The sequence below is a fragment of the Ictalurus furcatus genome, chromosome 2 (assembly GCF_023375685.1).
Source record: "Ictalurus furcatus strain D&B chromosome 2, Billie_1.0, whole genome shotgun sequence".
Lineage (NCBI taxonomy): Eukaryota > Metazoa > Chordata > Actinopteri > Siluriformes > Ictaluridae > Ictalurus > Ictalurus furcatus.
Genome location: NC_071256.1, coordinates 1543982 through 1568552, shown reverse-complemented (window position 1 = coordinate 1568552; position 24571 = coordinate 1543982). Strand labels below are relative to the sequence as shown.

The 24571-nt window shown below is 44.5% G+C and overlaps 4 protein-coding genes across 4 annotated transcripts; 2 read left to right on the top strand and 2 right to left on the bottom strand.

The window, feature by feature from the left end:
- The first annotated feature begins 26 nt into the window (after positions 1-26).
- Positions 27-7260, top strand: LOC128618924 (tripartite motif-containing protein 16-like). Its single transcript, XM_053642632.1, has 6 exons — positions 27-1754; positions 2322-2417; positions 2557-2790; positions 2913-3084; positions 5333-5392; positions 5709-7260. Exons 1-6 carry the CDS (start codon positions 1155-1157, stop codon positions 6242-6244), a joined length of 1698 nt encoding a protein of 565 aa, XP_053498607.1. The 5' UTR covers positions 27-1154; the 3' UTR covers positions 6245-7260.
- A 4751-nt stretch (positions 7261-12011) lies between these two features.
- Positions 12012-19844, top strand: LOC128618713 (tripartite motif-containing protein 16). Its single transcript, XM_053642514.1, has 6 exons — positions 12012-13380; positions 13960-14055; positions 14195-14428; positions 14551-14722; positions 18098-18157; positions 18491-19844. Exons 1-6 carry the CDS (start codon positions 12520-12522, stop codon positions 19024-19026), a joined length of 1959 nt encoding a protein of 652 aa, XP_053498489.1. The 5' UTR covers positions 12012-12519; the 3' UTR covers positions 19027-19844.
- Positions 19845-21160: 1316 nt separating this feature from the next.
- On the bottom strand, positions 21161-22345 carry LOC128616589 (tripartite motif-containing protein 16-like protein; the record flags this gene model as incomplete). Its single annotated transcript, XM_053639198.1, has 1 exon — positions 21161-22345. A coding segment is annotated over one exon (555 nt), but the record flags the coding sequence as incomplete, so codon positions are not given.
- Positions 22346-24044: 1699 nt separating this feature from the next.
- On the bottom strand, positions 24045-24481 carry LOC128616578 (E3 ubiquitin-protein ligase TRIM58-like). Its single transcript, XM_053639188.1, has one exon. The coding sequence runs from the start codon at positions 24477-24479 to the stop codon at positions 24045-24047; it is 435 nt and encodes a 144-aa protein (XP_053495163.1). The 5' UTR covers positions 24480-24481.
- Positions 24482-24571: the final 90 nt, after the last annotated feature.

Below are 24571 nucleotides of genomic sequence, written 5' to 3'. Positions count from 1 at the left end.
ACAGAGAAGGAGTGCGCAGATTCAGGAGATCCAGACACACTGGACAGCTGAACCGGTCCTGATCTACTGAAATACTGGCCTCGGCCATTTTCCTGAACTCACACACTGACAGAGTGAGAGAGAGTGTGTGTGAAAGAAAGAGAGAGAGAGACAGACAGAGAGCATGGCACTCTGAAGTCAGTTTTGTTTTCTATTAATGAGTTTTATTTATACTGGTAGAGAGAGTGGGCGGAGCTTTAAGCAGAAAGTTGTAGCTACATATAGCTACATGAGAGAGGTGTGCAGTGATCTTGCATTTAACTGCCATGAATGTTAGTGAGATAGCGTGATGTGAAAATGTAAAGGGAGGCATCCATCCATCCATTCATCCATCCATCCATCTTCTACCACTTACTCCTTTTCAGGGTCACGGGGAACCTGGAGCCTATCCCAGGGAGCATCGGGCACAAGGCGGGGTACACCCTGGACAGGGTGCCAGTCTAAAGGGAGGCATTTGCACTCAATTTAAAGCAGAGTAGATACTTTAAGAGATAAGGGAACTAAGTACAAGAACAAGGTTGAGAACGAGGCATAGCGATCTCAACAGCACACTTCACACAAGAGGAAAACATCCAACGGGACTCTGTGATCAATGCCATGAGGATGAGACTGTCGAACATATTTTTATGTCATGTGGAAAATTCACTCATGGAAGGCAGGAAGTGATGACTCAGTTACGGGAAATAGGAAGGGTAGAGGGCAATATTAAAGCTATATTAGAATGTGCAGATAGCAAGCAATGGAGGACATGTTTGTTTAATTTCTTAAGAAAGACTGGACTGGAAAGACGACTCTAAAATAAAAGGACTATAATACGGGACAGAAGGTGGCAGTAATGCAACAATTTGGATGCCAGCTGCTGTAAAACCCCAAAGAAGAAGAAGTAGAATTCATAACCCCTCTCCATTTGAGCTCCTCCTCCTCCTTCTCCTCCTCCTCTCTCTCTCTTTCTCAATCTCTCTCTCTCTCTCTCTCTCGCTCTCAATCTCTATCTCTCTCTCTATCTCTCTCTCTCACACACACACACACACAGACACGCAGAACCAGGAAGTAACTCCTCATTTCAGAAAAAACAAAACGGATCTCTCTCGTTCACAGTGTGTGGGTGCAGGAAAATGGCCGAGGCCAGTATTTCAGCAGATCAGTTTTCAGTGGACCAGTTCAGCTGTCCAGTGTGTCTGGATCTCCTGAAGGATCCGGTGGCGATCCCCTGTGGTCACAGTTACTGTAAGGTGTGTATTAATATCTCCTGGGATCAGGAGGATCAGAAGGGCGTCTACAGCTGTCCTCAGTGCAGAGACACTTTCGCTCCGAGGCCTGTTCTACGCAGAAACAACATGCTGGCTGAAGTGGTGGAGAAACTGAAGAAGACTGAAGTCCAAGCTGCTTCTCCTGCTCACTGTTACGCTGGACCTGGAGATGTGGAGTGTGATTTCTGCGCCCAGATGAAACATAAAGCCGTCAAGTCCTGTCTGATGTGTCTGGCTTCTTACTGTGAAATTCATCTGAAACCTCATCTAGAAATTCCTGCTTTGAAAAAACACACATTAATCGAAGCTTCTGCAAAGCTACAAGAGAAGATCTGCTCTGAACATAACAAGCCGATCGAGATCTACTGTCGTAGCGATCAGACCTGCATCTGTTACTTGTGTACGATGGATAATCACAAAGGACACGACACCGTCACAGTCACAGCAGAAAGAGCCGAGAAACAGGTGAGAACGAGAAATCTGTCCAGAATTAAATCATCTTAATGAGATTTTCCGTCTAGAAACAGGTGCTTTAGTCAGTTATATGAATCTGTAAAAGCTCGGTAAAAATTGTATGTGTTCCGGTTAACAGAGTGTTAAATTTATCCTCAGTGATAGTCGTAATCTGGTCAGAGAGAGAGCGAGAGAGAGAGAGAGCGAGCGTTGAGGTAAAACAAGCATAATTAAAGCTGTTATAATAAGCTCCACTCTTCTGGAAAGGTTTTCCACTAGATTTTGGAGCGTGGCTGTGGGAATTTGTGTTTATTCAGATACACGGTGAGGAGGTCTGGGGTGCAGTCGGTGTTCCAGTTCATCCCAAAGGTGTTCAGTGGGGGTGAGGTCAGGGCTCTGTGCAGGACACTCGAGTTCTTCCACTCCAACCTAAACACACCATGTCTTCATGGAGCTCGCTTTGTGTACAGGGGTGTGATAACATTCACAGCTCTGAGAAACATGAATGTACTTTTAACTGACATTTATATGGAACCAATTATTATGGTTTAAAGATGAATAAAATTGGTGTGTCCTCAGAGTGTGTTAAAGAAGGAGCGGAGGAAATCCCAGCAGAGAATCCAGGAGAAGCAGAAGAAGGTGCAGGAGCTGAAACAGACTGTGAACACTATAAAGGTGAGCAGTGAGCAGAGACAGAGCTGCTCCTAGAAACACACACAACATGGACAACGAGTCGTTTAGAGGCCCAGTAAGAGACGGAATGAGGGTTAAGTTTTAAAAAGGACCTCCGTTTGTTGTGTGTGTCTCCTAACAGCTCAGTGCACAGACAGCAGTGGAGGACAGTGAGAGGATCTTTACTGAGATGATCGGCTCCATGGAGAAAAGGCGCTCGGAGGTGACGGAGCTGATCAGAGCTCAGGAGAAGGCTGAACTGAGTCGAGCTGAACGACTCCTGGAGCAACTGGAGCAGGAGATCGCTGATCTTCAGAGGAGAGTCACTGAGCTGGAGCAGCTTTCACACACACACGATCACCTCCACTTCCTCCAGGTAACACTCACTGTCTGATCTGCAGACACTGAGTGCTCCCTTCTTCTTTTCTTTAACTTTCCATACTACTTTGTCTGTGCGTGCTGTTTATCTTTGTTAGAAGTTTATTTTGCTTTCTGTAGGCTTTAGCTTCTCGACGTCAGTCTCCTCCATTAGACAGAGCAGAGTTTCAGACATCCAGCATCACTGACCTTCAACATCTCTCATTTGATGGAGTGAGGAATTCTCTCTCGGACCTGAAGAAGAGACTCGAGGAATTCTGTGAGGAGGAATTCAACAAAATCCTTCCACATGGTAAGAGGAGCTGTTCCTGCTGGAGAAACACCACGATGGACGTCTTTACTCGCTCTGTGACGTGTTATTTCTCATCACTGCTCCTGCTTTCTTTTCTGCAGACAGTTTACTCACCTGACACTGAACTAAAATACTGATTTAAAACGAATAAACCGACTCCATCACTTTCACCTGTTCCCATCTTTTACAACCTGATTGTCACAATTTCCCCTCGAGGTAGCGCTGCAATATTGCAGCGTGCTCAGAAAACCGAAGTGTGAGCCCGATGCGAACGCACGCTTTTGGTTCTTCAATGACATTGACTTTGTTTACTTTGGACACATGCTTTTGTTATGGTTATGTTCTGTCTCCGCCCCTGTTTTGTCATTGGTTGTTTCCCGATCGTGTGACATGATTGTTTTCAGCTGTCTGTGTTTAACCCATGATTACGTTTGTCATTTAAACCCCTCGTGTGTCTTAGCACATTGCGTCATATTGAGTTTATCTCTTTACCAAGCTGTTGTTCCTTGTTCTTGTTCTCGATTCATGTTTATTGACTTTGTTTCTCGTTTCTCGTTTTGTGTTTTGCCTTGCCCTGTTTATGCCCGTATGCTGATTGCCTTACCTTTTGCCTGTTATTGGACCACACTTTTGATTACAGTTTTGGATTTGCCTGCCTGCCTCTCTCTCTAATAAACATCTTCAACTGCACTTGCATCCGTCCTAACCTCCATTATGGAAATTACGTGACATAATACTACGCCTCACCATGGATGCAGCAGGAAGATGAAGGAGACGTCACACTAAGCAAACCATCCCCGCCTTGGATTCAATCCAGTTTCCGCAATGGACTGTCATCGATCTCCCAGATCGGTATGATGGGTTTTTTTGGCTACCCTGAATATTTTCTGGTTGACTGCCAGATTTATATCTCAAGCCTAACGGACCCCAAGCCCAGTGAGAAGCAATGGATAAGGTTCATGTTGTCCCGGTTTTTTGGCTCAGCCCGCCAGTGGGCGCAGCATCTAGAAGCCATGGGATCCAGTGGACTAGAGAATGTAACCCAGTTTGTGGGACCATTCTTGATTTTGTTCGGTAGTCCAGAATCCAGGGCTGTCCCGGATGATCTGTTGGGGCCATGTTCCTGTCTGAGGTCGAAAAAAGGCCTCTCAAGCCGAGTTCCAGTCCGAGATCGACGATGTGACCTCTCACGCCGAGTTCCAGTCCGAGATCGACGATGTGACTTTCCAGGCCGAGTTCCGGTCCGAGATCGACGATGTGACCTTCCAGGCCGAGTTCCAGTCCGAGATTGACAATGTGACCTTCCACGCCAGGTTCCAGTCTGAAACCAAGGTCACGACCAACCAGGCTCTGCTCACACCTGAAACTGAAGTAACAACCAACCAAGTTATGCTCACGTCCGAGTCTGTTGACATGGACAACCAACCTCTGCTCACGCCCAAGTCTGCTGACACAACCAACCACGTTCTGCTCACACCTGAGTCTGTTGACACAGCCAACCAAGTTCAGCTTGCAGAGTCGATGGAGGACGACGCTCCGCCTTCCTGCTCCACTGAGTATGCCACTCAGTCTCCCGGTTCAGCTGAAGACATATTGCCCAAAGGGCCAGGACCGCCAGGGGAGGGGAGTGTGTTCTGGGATGGGGTGGGTAGGTTTTGTCACGATTTCCCCTCGAGTTAGCGCTGCAGTGTTGCAGCGTGCTTGGAAAACCGAAGCGCGAGCCCGATGCGCGAGCTCGATGTGAACGCACGCTTTTGGTTCTTCAATGACATTGACTTTGTTTATTTTGGACACATGCTTTTGTTATGGTTATGTTCTGTCTCCGCCCCTGTTTTGTCATTGGTTGTTTCCCGAATGTGTGACATCATTGTTTTCAGCTGTCCTGTGTTTAACCCATGATCACGTTTGTCATTTAAACCCCTCGTGTCTTTTAGCACATTGCATCGTATTGAGTTTATCTCTTTACCAAGCAGTTGTTCCTTGTACTTGTTCTTGATTCATGTTTATTGACTTTGTTTCTCGTTTCTCATTTCGTCTTTTGCCTTGCCCTGTTTATGCCCGTCTGCCGATCGCCTGACCTTTTGCCTGTTATTGGACCAAGCTTTTGATTATCGTTTTGGATTTGCCTGGCTGCCTCTCTCTCTAATAAATGTCTTTAACTGCACTTGCATCCGTCCTAACCTCCATTACGTAAATTACATGACACTGATGATGCTTTTTGTCTTCTTTTCCATTTTTCTCTCCACAGCCGCAGCAGTTCAGATCATTTCACTATCAGAGCCACAGACCAGAGAAGACTTCCTGAAATGTACGTCTAACACACACACACACCACACGTGCACACACACACTGTCAGGTAATCTGGGTGGAAACAGATGCAAGTGCAGTAAAACCAGAACTAGGATCAGAAACGTTAGGACGAAAACAGGAAAAAAAACTATGGAACTATGAACGAGGATCAAAACAGCTCAATAGAGTACTGGTGGAAAACACAGAAACAATACTTCGCACAGAACAAAGACACACGGGGGTTTACATATACATACAGCTCTCTCACTCTTCACATAAATATATTCTGTGAATCAAACCCAACATGTTCAGTTAGTTATTCTCTTTTATTTCAGATTTCTGTTATCTGACTCTGGATCCCAACACGGCACATCGTTACCTCCTTCTGTCTGAGAAGAACAGAGCGGTGAGGTACAGTGAGAGACAGCAGCAGTACTCTGATCATCTAGAGAGATTTGACTCTATCTGGCAGGTGTTGAGTAAGGAGAGTGTGTGTGGACGCTGTTACTGGGAGGTGGAGTGGAGCGGTGATGGTGTGTCAATATCGGTCTCATATAAAGACCTCAACAGGAAAGGAGAGGGTGACGAGTGTGAGTTTGGAGGCAACAATCAGTCCTGGAGTCTGTGGTGTTCTTCTTCTTCTCTCATCTTCTATCACAACAACATTGAGACTTATCTCACGGTTCCATCGTCCTCCAGAATAGGAGTGTATGTGGATCACAGTGCAGGAACTCTGTCCTTCTACAGCGTCTCTGACACGATGACGTTCCTCCACAGAGTCCACACCACATTCACTCAGCCTCTATACGCCGGGATTGGGTTCCACTGGTTGTTTGGTTCTACATCTGTGAAATTGTGTGATCCAGAATGAAGTGTGTAGTGTTTTATGTAAAATTCCTGCACATTGCCACATTGTTGCTCAGTCTAACTAGCACACAATGCAGCTGCACAAAAAGACATTTTAATTTATTAATTAAAACGATGAGTAATTTTACAATAATAAAAAAGGAAATATTCAAAATGAACTCTCAGATAAGAAACTAGTAGAATTGAAAAAGAAAATGATCAGATGATATCTCGTGACCTTAGCGTTATAAAGTTCTATCTGTTTGTTTCATATTCAGCAACCTCTCATTAAATAACTAATAAACAGTAATAAGGCCAGTACAGAACAACATTTTAAACCTGGTAACGTCACACTATATAAAAATAAAATCTAAACTTTTGAAGGAATTAGATTGTTCTGCTTGTGTTCTAAAATGTAAAATACACGTTCGCGTTTTAAAATCTGAAGTTGTTTCTAAAGCCTGAAATTTCACTTTAAAACATTTAACTCTATTTAAAATCCATTAGAACATACAGTACATGATTGGTTAAGGCTGCCTGTGTTGTGTTCATCCCATATTCAGCCTGGATGATGATGATTGGACGGCAGATAGAACCGTATAAGTCCAAGTTTATCTGTGAGTTTTGAATTCTTTATTAAAATATTACAATCAAAGCTTTGCAGAGTAAAAGATAACAGCACAGGAGAATAAAGTTTCCCCCAGTGATGAAGTTTATGTGGTTCACTCATCTTCAACCAAAATGCAAAGACAGGAGCTTTTAATACTGAGGTCAGGATTTATCAGCAAGCCGCTGTATTGATACATAAGGGTTTAAAAAAAAAATCCAAATCAGTTTGACTGTATATTTTTAGATGATTTACTCAGTGGGAAATAACTACAGTGTCTTAAATATGGTGTTTTTTTTCCAAAAAAAAATTCTTTTAATGTTCTAATATATTGTCTATGTGGATAATGATGATAAATATGTCTCTGTTAACTGTACCTGTCTGTGGTCTGACTCCTGATTTAGATTCTCAATAAAATAAAGCACTCAAATCCATTACAGTTCTCTATTCTGATTGGTCAGAAGGTGTTTGTGGAGGCGGAGACGTGGACGAGTGCTGGTTTCTGAACGTAGGTTGGAGCCGGAGAAGGCGAGTGGTAAGGAATGCACACCCGTGGGGAATTCTCTTAATGAATGTTCTCTGTTGCAGTGAGACGAGGCGAGGATAAGACGGAGAGAGGCATGCGCCGAGAGATAGAGACAGAGAGAGACTAGCCCCCCTAGGCAGGCTAGCCCCCCCTTCTTCCTCTCTCTCTCACTCTCCCTCTCCCCGTCCTTTCCCTGTCCCTGCACTACAGAGACAGGGGCCTATTCCCCCAAGATCCGTACCCCATACCCATTCTTTCCCTCCCCCTCCCTCTCCCCTTGTGTACGTCTCCTCTTCTTCCCAGGTGGGTGAATCTGGGGCCGTAGGTATGGGAGTAATGCCGGGGTCGGTATGCTGCCGTTTCGGGGAGCCTGGCCATTTCCAGGACCAGTGCCACGTGATGGAGGTGGGAGCGATGGTCCAGCTCCCCGGTGCGTCACAGGCCACCCACGATCGAGCTGGGATATACCGCCTTCTGGTGAGTGTTCAGGGGGTACATACCATGCATTGGTGGACTCAGGCTGTAAACAGACCTCAATTCACCTAGGCTTGGTTCAAGAGGAGGCATTGGGAAATGCATGCTTGGTGAAGGTGAGGTGTGAGCACGAGGATGTTCATGCTTACCCGTTAGTGCCCATTGTTCTCAAATTCCGGGTGTGACTCCTTGCAATACACACAACATCCGTCCTCACAGTTCATTCTCACTTGGCATTCGTCAATGAGCAAGTTAACGAGCAAGAATTCTAACGTTATTGATAACGCATCATGCAAGGAATAAAACGGGATGAGGCATGATGTTCCAGAAAGATAATCTGCGATGAGGTGGTGTGATGTGGCCTAACACAAAGCGGATTAGTTTCCACTAACAGCACATCATGAAGTGTTTAGGCACTCGTTAAGCACTGGAACCCTCATTCAGAATGAAATGGAGATAAACAATGCAAAATAAATAAAGTACGGTTTTCATTTGACTCAGCCATGTAGTAATAAAGTGTCATTTATTTAGATTCACATTCACACTCGTCACTAAATTCCAAACGGACAGAATTAGGAAAATATTTCAGCAGAACAAATGACATTGAAGTGAAATATTTCTGCTTTATTTACATCATTCAGTAAGACACAGTCCTGCTGTTAATCCTCTTGTGTCTCTCTGTTAGTGAAGATACAGAATTGATGTTAAAAGGCTACAACAAGTGTGTATTAGCCTATTATACAATCCTATCTGGTGTTCGGATTTAAAAATATGATTTAACTGCATACACATCATGGAAAGAAAGGAAACGGGGAAAATGGAAAGCAAAGAAAATAGAAGAAAAAACAGAACGGAACCCTTCAAATCGCACTTGTGAGCCAACTCGTTGGAGAACGACAGCGTTATACGTTCTATTAAAATACAGAAATCTATCTCTGCCCACATTTATCATGTCTGGGCTGCAATAAAAACCTAATTCGTTTTAAACAATTCCTTTATTTATATTAAATGTATAATAAATATAATATCAATAATATTGATTAATTATGAGATGAATAGTTTCTTCGGTCCATGCTTTGTGTAATAAGTGGGTTTAATGTCGCAGCAGCTGGTTAGTATCTAATGATTTGCGGCTGCGCTACTGTCAGAGCTGCTGTTATAGAGAATTAATCAACGCCTCCTGACCAATCAGAAGCCCGAACTCAGCAGTGCTCAGTATGGTATAGTGTACTGTTTACAGTCCTGTAAACTCTACGTTATTGTGGATCAGAAAACCTGACAACTGAGTCAGGAGCCCACAGAGTAAACCCGGCGTATAGAGGCTGAGTGAATGTGGTGTGGACTCTGTGGAGGAGCTTCATCGTGTCAGAGATGCTGTAGAAGGACAGAGTTCCTGCACTGTGATCCACATACACTCCTATTCTGGAGGATGATGGAACTCCGAGCTCGGTCTTAATGTCGTCGTGATAGAAAGAAAGCGGAGCCCGAGAACACACCAGACTCCAGGACTGATCGTTGTACCCGAACGCAGTCCGTCTGGGTGGCTCTATTTTACTGATCCCTTTATACGAGACTGAGATGTACACACATCCGTCACTGCTCCTCTCCACCTCCCAGTAGCTGCGTCCACACACACTCTCCTTACTCAGCACCTGAGCGAAGGAGTTAAACCTCTCTGGGTGACGAGGGTACGACTTCTCTTTCTTACTGCGTCTCACCGCTCTGTCCTCCTCACACAGACGGAGGTAACCATGTGCCGTGGTGGGATCCAGAGTCAGATAACGGAAATCTGAAAGAAAAGAGATGTTACACAATAAAGGTTATCATGTATTAATCATGGAGTACAGTGGGTCATATTTAGACCGGTAACTCATTAATGCCTTATATTTAAACTCTCTCACACTCTCACTTCCTCACACGTTATATGTCTGAGAGAGAGAGAGAGAGAGAGAGAGAGAGAGAGAGCAGGAGATTACATGATTAGACGATACTGTTTGAGGATTCTTGTAGAAACTTCAGGAAAAAAAACGAATAGAATGTTGTTCACTTTCATATATATAGCATATTCATGTATGAAACATATTTAACATCTCCTGACCAATCAAAATTCAGATTTCAGTATGTGTGTGTGTTGTATACATACGTTGTAGAAAATCTTCTCGAGTCTTTGGCTCAGAAGGTAAATTCATCCAAACCGCTGTGACAGAGACAAAATGGAGGTGGAATAATATACAATGATCAGAGTGTGATTTTAGGAGACGCGACATTTGGACTTTAAACGATATTTGAAATGATATGTACGATGTTGAATACTGGCCAAATGATCATCTTGATATCTAAATGAATCTAGTGTTAGATAAGTACAATGAATCATTTCTGTGTATCTGGTGAAATTTGAGTTCCTCTTACCATATGAAGGGATTTTGTTGAAGAATTGCTTTTTTATGTCCGAGAGATAATTCCTCACTCCATCAAATGAGAGATGTCGATGGACGGTAATGCTGGATGAGTCGTCACATCCGTATAAAACAGAGAGAGACTGGAAACAGAGTGGTATACGAGAGGGACGAATGATCTCAGGCCAAATCAGACCACTTAAAGAGAGTGTGTGAGGAACATCTGGCTCTGTAGATCAGACAGTGAGTGTTACCTGGAGGAAGTGGAGGTGATCGTGTGTGTGTGGAAGCTGCTCCAGCTCAGTGACTCTCCTCTGAAGATCAGCGATCTCCTGCTCCAGTTGCTCCAGGAGTCGTTCAGTTCAACTCAGTTCAGCCTTCTCCTGAGCTCTGATCAGCTCCGTCACCTCCGAGCGCCTTTTCTCCATGGAGCCGATCATCTCAGTAAAGATCCTCTCACTGTCCTCCACTGCTGTCTGTGCACTGAGCTGTTAGGAGACGCACACAACAAACGGAGGTCCTTTTTAAAACTTAACCCTCATTCCGTCTCTTACTGGGCCTCTAAACGACTCGTTGTCCATGTTGCGTGTGTTTCTAGGAGCAGCTCTGTCTCTGCTCACTGCTCACCTTTATAGTGTTCACAGTCTGTTTCAGCTCCTGCACCTTCTTCTGCTTCTCCTGGATTCTCTGCTGGGATTTCATCTGCTCCTCCTTTAACTCACTCTGAGGACACATCCATTACATTCAGCTCTTTATATAGGATTTGTTTGTGTTTTACAGAGCGGGTTTTTTAAATCTGGTCAGGTGCACCCTTCTCCAAAAATGTCTTTATCTGCAGGCAGTTCCTCACCAGGACGAAACTATCAGGATACTATGAAGAATCCATCAGGAAATCTATTTAGGGATCAAATTGATATATATTGATACCCCTATATGTTAATTAACACATTAACTAACAAACATGTATTACAAAATTATGTTTATTCTGCTTTCTTCATCTCTACCATTTTGGGAATTTTAAATTGAATGACATTAATTCCATTTCTAGAAGAAATACGGCCTCCAGGGGCAGTACTATCGTTGTGTCCACTAGAGGGCACCCGACTTTTCATGCAGAATTTCTTCTTCGGTTGTCTGCATAATTTCCTGTCTTTATTATACTCATGTGTTTGTTATTTTCCTGATTAGTTTCCTTATTTAAGTTTTAAGTTTTTTCTTTCTTCACTTGCTGGAGAATTGTGTGTTTAAGTTAGTCATGACTGCAAGTCACATGAACACATGGTCTTGCCTACGGTTAGGGTTGTGATAGTGTCACGTTACAAAGATGGATGACGGAAGCAATCGCAGATTTCAAACATTTAATAAACAAACAGACAAAAAACAAAGACACAATAACACGAGGCAAAATACTGTGGCAAAACTAAACATTGACACATGGACAAAAGTATGGATAGACAATACATAAGACGAGGAAGCAGTACAAAAAGTGGCTATATATAGGAGTGCTCGTTAAACAGAAACTTGATACAGGTGCAGGTGGTCATGTGACAGTGATGTAGTATGGTGCAGTGGCTGCTGGGAAATTAAGTCCAGAGTTACCTGCTTGATATATGACAGATAGGGTTCACAGATCTCACACACACACACACACACACACTCTCGTTTGTTTAATGTTTCACCTTCACTAGCAAAACTACTTGAGTTCCAGTTTTTCAGGGTCTCACTGTGAAGCTTTCGTTCTTGTAGTATCTGCTGTGTTTTGTTCTTGTCCTATAGTCTGTATGTGTCTTGCTTCATATCCATAGTTCCTATTGACGGTTCTTGTTGTCATGATTTTGTCTGTTTTGTTTTTGTTTTCCATGATAAATGACCTACTCTTGCATCCGCCTCCACTGCCAAATCCTGACACTGTCATGTGGGTGTTGACTGAAATGTTCACTAACTGGTACTAAGTACAAGAACAACGTTGAGAACGGGGCATAGCGACCTCAACAGCACACTTCACACAACAGGAAAACATCCAACGGGACTCTGTGATCAATGCCATGAGGATGAGACTGTCGAACATATTTTTATGTCATGTGGAAAATTCACTCATGGAAGGCAGGAAGTGATGACTCAGTTACGGGAAATAGGAAGGGTAGAGGGCAATATTAAAGGTATATTAGAATGTGCAGATAGCAAGCAATGGAGGACATGTTTGTTTAATTTCTTAAGAAAGACTGGACTGGAAAGACGACTCTAAAATAAAAGGACTATAATACGGGACAGAAGGTGGCAGTAATGCAACAATTTGGATGCCAGCTGCCGTAAAACCCCAAAGAAGAAGAAGTAGAATTCATAACCCCTCTGCATTTGAGCTCCTCCTCCTCCTTCTCCTCCTCCTCTCTCTCTTTCTCAATCTCTCTCGCTCTCAATCTCTCTCTCTCTCTCGCTCTCAATCTCTCTCTCTCTCTATCTCTCTCCCTCTCACACACGCGCACAGACACGCAGAACCAGGAAGTAACTCCTCATTTCAGAAAAAACAAAACGGATCTCTCTCGTTCACAGTGTGTGGGTGCAGGAAAATGGCCGAGGCCAGTATTTCAGCAGATCAGGACCAGTTCAGCTGTCCAGTGTGTCTGGATCTCCTGAAGGATCCGGTGACGATCCCCTGTGGTCACAGTTTCTGTAAGGTGTGTATTAATATCTCCTGGGATCAGGAGGATCAGAAGGGCGTCTACAGCTGTCCTCAGTGCAGAGACACTTTCACTCCGAGGCCTGTTCTACGCAGAAACAACATGCTGGCTGAAGTGGTGGAGAAACTGAAGAAGACTGAAGTCCAAGCTGCTTCTCCTGCTCACTGTTACGCTGGACCTGGAGATGTGGAGTGTGATTTCTGCACCCAGATGAAACATAAAGCCGTCAAGTCCTGTCTGATGTGTCTGGCTTCTTACTGTGAAATTCATCTGAAACCTCATCTAGAAATTCCTGCTTTGAAAAAACACACATTAATCAAAGCTTCTGCAAAGCTACAAGAGAAGATCTGCTCTGAACATAATAAGCCAATCGAGATCTACTGTCGTAGCGATCAGACCTACATCTGTTACTTGTGTACGATGGATAATCACAAAGGACACGACACCGTCACAGTCACAGCAGAAAGAGCCGAGAAACAGGTGAGAACGAGAAATCTGTCCAGAATTAAATCATCTTAATGAGATTTTCCGTCTAGAAACAGGTGCTTTAGTCAGTTATATGAATCTGTAAAAGCTCGGTAAAAATTGTATGTGTTCCGGTTAACAGAGTGTTAAATTTATCCTCAGTGATAGTCGTAATCTGGTCAGAGAGAGAGAGAGAGAGAGAGAGAGAGAGAGAGAGAGAGAGCGTTGAGGTAAAACAAACATAATTAAAGCTGTTATAATAAGCTCCACTCTTCTGGAAAGGTTTTCCACTAGATTTTGGAGCGTGGCTGTGGGAATTTGTGTTTATTCAGATACACGGTGAGGAGGTCTGGGGTGCAGTCGGTGTTCCAGTTCATCCCAAAGGTGTTCAGTGGGGGTGAGGTCAGGGCTCTGTGCAGGACACTCGAGTTCTTCCACTCCAACCTAAACACACCATGTCTTCATGGAGCTCGCTTTGTGTACAGGGGTGTGATAACATTCACAGCTCTGAGAAACATGAATGTACTTTTAACTGACATTTATATGGAACCAATTATTATAGTTTAAAGATGAACAAAATCGGTGTGTCCTCAGAGTGAGTTAAAGAAGGAGCGGAGGAAATCCCAGCAGAGAATCCAGGAGAAGCAGAAGAAGGTGCAGGAGCTGAAACAGACTGTGAACACTATAAAGGTGAGCAGTGAGCAGAGACAGAGCTGCTCCTAGAAAAACACACAACATGGACAACGAGTCGTTTAGAGGCCCAGTAAGAGACGGAATGAGGGTTAAGTTTTAAAAAGGACCTCCGTTTGTTGTGTGTGTCTCCTAACAGCTCAGTGCACAGACAGCAGTGGAGGACAGTGAGAGGATCTTTACTGAGATGATCAGCTCCATGGAGAAAAGGTGCTCGGAGGTGACGGAGCTGATCAGAGCTCAGGAGAAGGCTGAACTGAGTCGAGCTGAACGACTCCTGGAGCAACTGGAGCAGGAGATCGCTGATCTTCAGAGGAGAGTCACTGAGCTGGAGCAGTTTTCACACACACACGATCACATCCATTTCCTCCAGGTAACACTCACTGTCTGATCTGCAGACACTGAGTGCTCCCTTCTTCTTTTCTTTTACTTTCCATACTACTTTGTTTGTGCGTGCTGTTTATCTTTGTTTGAAGTTTAATTTGCTTTCTGTAGGCTTTAGCTTCTCGACATCGGTCTCCTCCATTAGACAGAGCAGAGTTTCAGACATCCAGCATCACTGACCGTCAACATCTCTCATTTGATGGAGTGAGGAATTCTCTCTCGGACCTGAAGGAGAGACTCGAGGAATTCTGTGAGGAGGAATTCAGCAAAATCCTTCCACATGGTAAGGGGAGCTGTTCCTGCTGGAGAAACACCACGATGGACGTCTTTACTCGCTCTGTGACGTGTTATTTCTTATCACTGCTCCTGCTTTCTTTTCTGCAGACAGTTTACTCACCTGACACTGAACTAAAATACTGATTTAAAACGAATGAACCGACTCCATCACTTTCACTTGTTCCCATCTTTTACAACCTGATTGTCACAATTTCCCCTCGAGGTAGCGCTGCAATATTGCAGCGTGCTCGGAAAACCGAAGCACGAGCTCGATGCGAACGCACGCTTTTGGTTCTTCAATGACATTGACTTTGTTTACTTTGGACACATGCTTTTGTTATGGTTATGTTCTGTCTCCACCTCTGTTTTGTCATTGGTTGTTTCCCGATTGTGTGACATGATTGTTTTCAGCTGTCCGTGTTTAACCCATGATTACGTTTGTCATTTAAACCCCTCGTGTCTCTTAGCACATTGCGTCGTACTGAGTTTATCTCTTTACCAAGCTGTTGTTCCTTGTTCTTGTTCTCGATTCATGTTTATTGACTTTGTTTCTCGTTTCTCGTTTTGTGTTTTGCCTTGCCCTGTTTATGCACGTCTGCCGATCACCTGACCTTTTGCCAGTTATTGGACCAAGCTTTTGATTACCATTTTGGATTTGCCTGCCTGCCTCTCTCTCTAATAAACGTCTTCAACTGCACTTGCATCCGTCCTAACCTCCATTATGGAAATTACGTGACATAATACTACGCCTCACCATGGATGCAGCAGGAAGACAAAGGAGACGTCACACTAAGCAAACCATCCCCGCCTTGGATTCGATCCAGTTTCCGCACTGGACTTTAGTCGATCTCCCAGATCGGTATGATGGGGGTTTTTTTGGCTACCCTGAATATTTTCTGGTTGACTGCCAGATTTATATCTCAAGCCTAACGGACCCCAAGCCCAGTGAGAAGCAATGGATAAGGTTCATGTTGTCCCGGTTTTTTGGCTCAGCCCGCCAGTGGGCGCAGCATCTAGAAGCCATGGGATCCAGTGGACTAGATAATGTAACTCAGTTTGTGGGACCATTCTTGATTTTGTTCGGTAGTCCAGAATCCAGGGCTGTCCCGGAGGATCTGTTGGGGGAGGCCTGCCTCACAGAAACACCTACCATGCCGTTCACCACCTATTATGAGCAGGCAAACTGGATGACCTCCTCCCCCAAGCTCCCGCCTAAGACCTATTATGTGGTCCACTCTGCAGAGCTCCAGTCGGATGTCAACATGTAAACCTCGGCTCCAGAGATCCAGCTTGAGACCTACGAGGTGGTCTCACCTACCAAGCTCTAGCTGGAGGACAATGTAGCGACCTCGGCTCCAGAGCTCCAGCTTGTCACCTACAAGGTGGTCTCACCTGCTGAGCTCCAGCCAGAGGTCAATGTGGCGACCTCCTCCCCAGAGCTCCATCCTGAGACGCATGAGGTGGTCTCACCTACAGAGCTCCAGCCAGAGGTCAACGTGGCGACCTCCTCCCCAGAGCTCCATCCTGAGACCCACAATGTGGTCTTACCTGCCGAGCTCCAGTCGGAGGTCAACGTGGCGACTTCATCTCCAGAATTCCAACCTGAGACCCATGAGATAGTCTCTTCTGCAGAGCTCCAGCATGAGACCCACGAGGCGATCTCATTCCCAGAGCTCCAGCATGAGACGCACGAGGCGGTCTCATCCCCAGAGTTCCAGTATGAGACCCACGAAGAGGTCTTATCCCCAGAGCTCCAGCATAAAGTCAAGTTCCTGCTAGAGGTCAACGAGGTGACCTCCCAATCCATGTTCTTGTCTGAGGTCGAAGAGACGACCTCTCAAGCCGAGTTCCTGTCCAAGGTCGAAGAGACATCTGTCAAGCCAAATTCCTGTCTGAGGTCGAAAAGAGGGTATCCCAAGCCAAGTTCCTGTCCAAGGTCGAAGAGACGGCCTCTCAAGCCAAGTTCATGTACGAGGTCGAAAAGAGGGCCTCTCAAGCCAAGTTCCTGTCCGAGGTCGAAGAGATGGCCTCTCAAGCCAAGCTCCTGTCTGAGGTCGAAGAGACGACCTTTCAAACCAAGTTCCTGTCCGAGGTCGAAAAGAGGGCCTCCCAAACCAAGTTTCTGTACGAGGTCAAAGAGGCGACTACTCAAGCCGAGTTCTGGTCTGTGGTCAAAAAAAGGGCCTCTCAAGCCAAGGTTCTGTCAGAGGTCGAAGAGACGACCACTCAAGCCAAGTTCCTGTCCAAGGTCGAAGAGACGCCCTCCCAAGCCAAGCTCCTGTCCGAGGTTGGAGAGGCGACCTCTCGAGCCAAGTTCCAGTCCGAGATTGATGATGTGACCTTCCAGGCCGAGTTCCAGTCTGAGATCGACGATGTGACCTTCCAGGTCGAGTTCCAGTCCGAGATTGATGATGTTACCTTCCACGCCAGGTTCCAGTCTGAAACCAACATCATGACCAACCAGGCTCTGCTCACACCTGAAACTGAAGTAACAACCAACCAAGTTATGCTCACGCCCGAGTCTGTTGACACGGACAACCAACCTCTGCTCACGCCCAAGTCTGCTGACACAACCGACCACGTTCCGCTCACGCCTGAGTCTGTTGACACAGTCAACCAAGTTCAGCTTACAGAGTCGATGGAGGACGACGCTCTGCCTTCCTGCTCTGCTGAGGATGTCGCTCTGCCTTCCTGCTCCGCTGAGGATGCCACTCGGTTCAGCTGAAGACATATTGCCCAAAGGGCCAGGACTGGCAGGGGAGGGGAGTGTGTTCTGGCGCTCTGGGAGGAGCGCCCTCTGGGGGCGTAGGTAGGTTCTGTCACGATTTCCCCTCGAGTTAGTGCTGCAGTGTTGCAGCGTGCTCAGAAAACTGAAGCACAAGCCTGATGCGTGAGCTCTTATCGAACGCACGCTTTTGGTTCTTCAGTGACATTGACTTTGTTTACTTTGGACAAATGCTTTTGTTATGGTTATGTTCTGTCTCCGCCCCTGTTTTGTCATTGGTTGTTTCCCGAATGTGTGACATCATTGTTTTCAGCTGTCCTGTGTTTAACCCATGATTATGTTTGTCATTTAAACCTCTCGTGTCTTTTAGCACATTGCGTCGTATTGTTTATATCTTTACCAAGCGGTTGTTCCTTGTTCTCGTTCTCGATTCATGTTTATCGATATTGTTTCTCGTTTTGTGTTATGCCCGTCTGCCGATCGCCTGACCTTTTGCCTGTTATTGGACCACGCTTTTGATTACCATTTTGGATTTGTCTGCCTGCCTCTCTCTAATAAATGTCTTCAACTGCACTTGCATCCGTCCTAACCTCCGTTACGTAAATTACATGACACTGATGATGCTTTTTGTCTTCTTTTCCATTTTTCTCTCCACAGCTGCAGCAGTTCAGATCATTTCACCATCAGAGCCACAGACCAGAGAAGATTTCCTGAAATGTACGTCTAACACACACACACACACACACGCACGCACCACACACGTGCACACACACATTGTCACATAATCTGGGTGGAAACGGATGCAAGTGCAGTAAAAAGCAGAACTAGGATCAGAAACGTGAGGACGAAAACAGGAAAAAAAACTATGGAACTATGAACAAGGATCAAAACAGCTCAATAGAGTACTGGTGGAAAACACAGACGCAATACTTCGCACAGAACAAAGACACACGGGGGTTTACATATACATACAGCTCTCTCACTCTTCACATAAATATATTCTGTGAATCAAACCCAACATGTTCAGTTAGTTTTTCTCTTTTATTTCAGATTTCTGTTATCAGACTCTGGATCCCAACACGGCACATCGTTACCTCCTTCTGTCTGAGAAGAACAGAGCAGTGAGGTACAGTGAGAGACAGCAGCAGTACTCTGATCATCCAGAGAGATTTGACTCTATCTGGCAGGTGTTGAGTAAGGAGAGTGTGTGTGGACGCTGTTACTGGGAGGTGGAGTGGAGCGGTGATGGTGTGTCCATATCAGTCTCATATAAAGACCTCAACAGGAAAGGACTGGGTAATGAATGTGAGTTTGGAGGCAACAATCAGTCCTGGAGTCTGTGGTGTTCTTCTTCTTCTCTCATCTTCTATCACAACAACATTGAGACTTATCTCACGGTTCCATCGTCCTCCAGAATAGGAGTGTATGTGGATCACAGTGCAGGAACTCTGTCCTTCTACAGCGTCTCTGACACGATGAAGTTCCTCCACAGAGTCCACACCACATTCACTCAGCCTCTATACGCCGGGATTGGGTTCCACTGGTTGTTTGGTTCTACATCTGTGAGATTGTGTGATCCAGAATGAAGTGTGTAGTGTTTTATGTAAAATTCCTGTACATTTATTAATTAAAACAGAGGAGTAATTTTACAATAATAAAAAAGGAAATGTTCAAAATGAACTCTCGGATAAGAAACTAGTAGAATTGAAAAAGAAAATGATCAGATGATATCTCATGACCTTAGCGTTATAAAGTTCTATCTGTTTGTTTCATATTCAGCAACCTCTCATTAAATAACTAATAAACAGTAATAAAGCCAGTACAGAGCAACATTTTAAACCTGTTAACGTCACACTATATAAAAATAAAATCTAAACTTTTGAAGGAATTAGATTGTTCTGCTTGTGTTCTAAGATGTAAAATACACGTTCACGTTTTAAAATCTGAAGTTTTGTCAAGTTTATCTGTGAGTTTTGAATTCTTTATTAAAATATTACAATCAAAGCTTTGCAGAGTAAAAGATAACAGCACAGGAGAATAAAGTTTCCCCCAGTGATGAAGTTTATGTGGTTCACTCATCTTCAACCAAAATGCAAAAACAGGAGCTTTTAATACTGAGGTCAGGATTTATCAGCAAGCCGCTGTATTGATACATAAGGGTTTTAAAAAAAAATCAAAATCACTTTGACTGTATATTTTTAGATTCTTTAATCAGTGGGAAATAACTACAGTGTCTTAAATATGATGTGTTTTTTTTTCCAAAAAAAAAAATCTTTTAATGTTCTAATATATTGTCTATGTGGATAATGATGATAAATATGTCTCTGTTAACTGTACCTGTCTGTGGTCTGACTCCTGATTTAGATTCTCAATAAAATAAAGCGCTCAAATCCATTACAGTTCTCTATTCTGATTGGTCAGAAGGTGTTTGTGGAGGCGGAGACGTGGACGAGCGCCGGTTTCTGAACGTAGGTTGGAGCCGGAGAAGGCGAGTGGTAAGGAATGCACACCCGTGGGGAATTCTCTTAATGAATGTTCTCTGTTGCAGTGAGACGAGGCGAGGATAAGACGGAGAGAGGCATGCGCCGAGAGATAGAGACAGAGAGAGACCAGTTGCCAACATGCTGGTGTCCCCAGTCCTGAAATGGGCGATTTTGCAGTGGGTCGGCTGGACCCCAAACAGCACCATCGGCGCTTCCGATCACTGACCCTCAGCAAGCTCGGCCACCCATTTGCCTTCGCCCACAAGCTCCGGGACACGTGCCGAGGACCACCTGGCAGCGTATCCGGGGGCAGGCTAGCCCCCGCTTCTTCCTCTCTCTCTCACCCTTGTGTCTCTCCCTCTCCCCGTCCTTTCCCTGTCCCTGCATTATGGAGACAGGGGCCTTTTCCCCCCAAGATCCATACCCATACTTTCCCTCCCCATCCCTCTCCCCCTGTCTCCTCTTCTTCCCAGGTGGGTGAATCTGGGGCCGTAGGTGCGGGAGTAATGCCGGGGTCGGTATGCTGCCGTTGCCGGGAGCCTGGCCATTTCCAGGACCAGTGCCACGTGATGGAGGTGGGAGCGATGGTCCAGCTCCCCGGTGCGTCACAGGCCACCCACGATCGAGCTGGGATATACCGCCTTCCGGTGAGTGTTCAGGGGGTACATACCATGCATTGGTGGACTCAGGCTGTAAACAGACCTCAATTCACCTAGGCTTGGTTCAAGAGGAGGCATTGGGAAATGCATGCTTGGTGAAGGTGAGGTGTGAGCACGAGGATGTTCTCGCTTACCCCTTAGTGCCCATTGTCATCAAATTCCGGGTGTGACTCCCTTGCAATACACACAAAATCCGTCCTCACAGTTCATTCTCACTTGGCAAGTGATGTAAGCAAGTTAACGAGCAAGAATTCTAACGTTATTGATAACGCATCATGCAAGGAATAAAACGGGATGAGGCATGATGTTCCAGAAAGATAATCTGCGATGCGGTGGTGTGATGTGGCCCAACACAAAGCGGATTAGTTTCCACTAACAGCACATCATGAAGTGTTTAGGCACTCGTTAAGCACTGGAACCCTCATTCAGAATGAAATGGAGATAAACAATGCAAAATAAATAAAGTACAGTTTTCTTTTGACTCAGTCATGTAGTAATAAAGTGTCATTTATTTAGATTCACATTCACACTCGTCACTAAATTCCAAACGGACAGAATTAGGAAAATATTTCTGCTTTATTTACATCATTCAGTAAGACACAGTCCTGCTGTAAATCCTCTTGTGTCTCTCTGTTAGTGAAGATACAGAATTGATGTTAAAAGGCTACAACAAGTGTGTATTAGCCTATTATACAATCCTATCTGGTGTTCGGATTTAAAAATATGATTTAACTGCATACACATCATGGAAAGAAAGGAAACGGGGAAAATGGAAAGCAAAGAAAATAGAAGAAAAAACAGAACGGAACCCTTCAAATCGCACTTGTGAGCCAACTCGTTGGAGAACGACAGCGTTATACGTTCTATTAAAATACAGAAATCTATCTCTGCCCACATTTATCATGTCTGGGCTGCAATAAAAACCTAATTCGTTTTAAACAATTCCTTTATTTATATTAAATGTATAATAAATATAATATCAATAATATTGATTAATTATGAGATGAATAGTTTCTTCGGTCCATGCTTTGTGTAATAAGTGGGTTTAATGTCGCAGCAGCTGGTTAGTATCTAATGATTTGCGGCTGCGCTACTGTCAGAGCTGCTGTTATAGAGAATTAATCAACGCCTCCTGACCAATCAGAATCCAGAACTCAGTAGTGCTCAGTATGGTATAGTGTACTGTTTACAGTACTGTAAACTCTACGTTATTGTGGATCAGAAAACCTGACAACTGAGTCAGGAGCCCACAGAGTAAACCCGGTGTATAGAGGCTGAGTGAATGTGGTGTGGACTCTGTGGAGGAGCTTCATCGTGTCAGAGATGCTGTAGAAGGACAGAGTTCCTGCACTGTGATCCACATACACTCCTATTCTGGAGGATGATGGAACTCCGAGCTCGGTCTTAATGTCGTCGTGATAGAAAGAAAGCGGAGCCCGAGAACACACCAGACTCCAGGACTGATCGTTGTACCCGAACGCAGTCCGTCTGGGTGGCTCTATTTTACTGATCCCTTTATACGAGACTGAGATGTACACACATCCGTCACTGCTCCTCTCCACCTCCCAGTAGCTGCGTCCACACACACTCTCCTTACTCAGCACCTGAGCGAAGGAGTTAAACCTCTCTGGGTGACGAGGGTACGACTTCTCTTTCTTACTGCGTCTCACCGCTCTGTCCTCCTCACACAGACGGAGGTAACCATGTGCCGTGGTGGGATCCAGAGTCAGATAACGGAAATCTGAAAGAAAAGAGATGTTACACAATAAAGGTTATCGTGTATTAATCATGGAGTACAGTGGGTCATATTTAGACCGGTAACTCATTAATGCCTTATATTTAAACTCTCTCACACTCTCACTTCCTCACACGTTATATGTCTGAGAGAGAGAGAGAGAGAGAGAGAGAGAGAGAGAGAGAGAGAGCAGGAGATTACATGATTAGACGATACTGTTTGAGGATTCTTGTAGAAACTTCAGGAAAAAAAACGAATAGAATGTTGTTCACTTTCATATATATAGCATATTCATGTATAAAAGATATTTAACATCTCCTGACCAATCAAAATTCAGATTTCAGTATGTGTGTGTGTTGTATACATACGTTGTAGAAAATCTTCTCGAGTCTTCGGCTCCGGAGGTAAATTCATCCAAACCGCTGTGACAGAGACAAAATGCACAATATACAATGATCAGAGTGTGATTTTAGGGGACGCAGCATTTGGACTTTAAACGATATTTGAAATGATATGTACGATGTTGAATACTGGCCAAATGATCATCTTGATATCTAAATGAATCTAGTGTTAGATAAGTACAATGAATCATTTCTGTGTATCTGGGGAAATTTGAGTTCCTCTTACCATATGAAGGGATTTTGTTGAAGAATTGCTTTTTTATGTCCGAGAGATAATTCCTCACTCCATCAAATGAGAGATGTCGATGGACGGTAATGCTGGATGAGTCGTCACGTCCGTATAAAACAGAGAGAGACTGGAAACAGAGTGGTGTACGAGAGGGACGAATGATCTCAGGCCAAATCAGACCACTTAAAGAGAGTGTGTGAGGAACATCTGGCTCTGTAGATCAGACAGTGAGTGTTACCTGGAGGAAGTGGAGGTGATCGTGTGTGTGTGAAAGCTGCTCCAGCTCAGTGACTCTCCTCTGAAGATCAGCGATCTCCTGCTCCAGTTGCTCCAGGAGTCGTTCAGCTCGACTCAGTTCGGCCTTCTCCTGAGCTCTGATCAGCTCCGTCACCTCCGAGCGCCTTTTCTCCATGGAGCCGATCATCTCAGTAAAGATCCTCTCACTGTCCTCCACTGCTGTCTGTGCTCTGAGCTGTTAGGAGACACACACAACAAACGGAGGTCCTTTTTAAAACTTAACCCTCATTCCGTCTCTTACTGGGCCTCTAAACGACTCGTTGTCCATGTTGTGTGTGTTTGTAGGAGCAGCTCTGTCTCTGCTCACTGCTCACCTTTATAGTGTTCACAGTCTGTTTCAGCTCCTGCACCTTCTTCAGCTTCTCCTGGATTCTCTGCTGGGATTTCATCTGCTCCTCCTTTAACTCTCTCTGAAAAAAAAAATTAGCTAAATGTTACTGGTTGTACATTATGAGTTAAATATTAACTGTATGTAATGAGTTCACTCACAGACCTTTAGAGTATGTTCTGGATAATAGTAAATGTAGATTTGTTACCATGGGAGATTATTAACTGCAGTCAGTTAACGTTAAAGTTCAACCATGTCATGATTATCCCTGAGTGAGGTCAAAGGTACTCAATACATCCTTGCGAAGATTTTAACACACACACACACACACACACACACACACACACACACATATATATATATATATATATATATATATATATATATATATACATATATATATATATATAATATAATATAAAAAACACATATTTAACATGTTTAATCTAACTAACTAACTAGATTAGATTTTTTAAAAAATGTATAAGAATTCATTCTGACACAATCTGAAACGATTTCCAGTTCTCACCTGTTTTTCACTTCTGTCTGAGGCGCCTGATTCGGTGTCGTGTTCACAAAAACAAGACGAGACTTCAGTCTTCTTCAGTTTCTCCACCACTTCAGCCAGCATGTTGTTTCTGCGTAGAACAGGCCTTGGAGTGAAAGTGTCTCTGCACTGAGGACAGCTGTAGACGCCCTTCTGATCCTCCTGATCCCAGAAGCCATTAATACACACCTTACAGAAACTGTGACCACAGGGGATCGCCACCGGATCCTTCAGGAGATCCAGACACACTGGACAGCTGAACTGGTCCTGATCTACTGAAATACTGGCCTCGGCCATTTTCCTGGAGAGCGACACTTGGAGATCAGACTTGTGTGCTTTGAAACGAGCGTCCTGCTGCATTGTTAGATACGGTATCACAGAAACAGAGTGGATGGAGCTTTAAAAAGAGGAGACTGGAAAGGGGTGTGGCTGAGTGACAGTGTGTACAGAAT

Excerpts from the sequence above, each read along its gene's own strand:
- LOC128618924 (XM_053642632.1), top strand. The coding sequence starts at position 1,155 with ATGGCCGAGGCCAGTATTTCAGCAGATCAGTTTTCAGTGGACCAGTTC. Across the intron at positions 2,791-2,912 it reads ATCACCTCCACTTCCTCCAG|GCTTTAGCTTCTCGACGTCA; the intron begins GTAACACTCACT and ends TGCTTTCTGTAG. Across the intron at positions 3,085-5,332 it reads CAACAAAATCCTTCCACATG|CCGCAGCAGTTCAGATCATT; the intron begins GTAAGAGGAGCT and ends TTCTCTCCACAG.
- LOC128618713 (XM_053642514.1), top strand. The coding sequence starts at position 12,520 with ATGCCAGCTGCCGTAAAACCCCAAAGAAGAAGAAGTAGAATTCATAAC. Across the intron at positions 13,381-13,959 it reads CAGAAAGAGCCGAGAAACAG|AGTGAGTTAAAGAAGGAGCG; the intron begins GTGAGAACGAGA and ends GTGTGTCCTCAG. Across the intron at positions 18,158-18,490 it reads CAGAGAAGATTTCCTGAAAT|ATTTCTGTTATCAGACTCTG; the intron begins GTACGTCTAACA and ends CTTTTATTTCAG.
- LOC128616578 (XM_053639188.1), bottom strand. The coding sequence starts at position 24,479 with ATGCAGCAGGACGCTCGTTTCAAAGCACACAAGTCTGATCTCCAAGTG.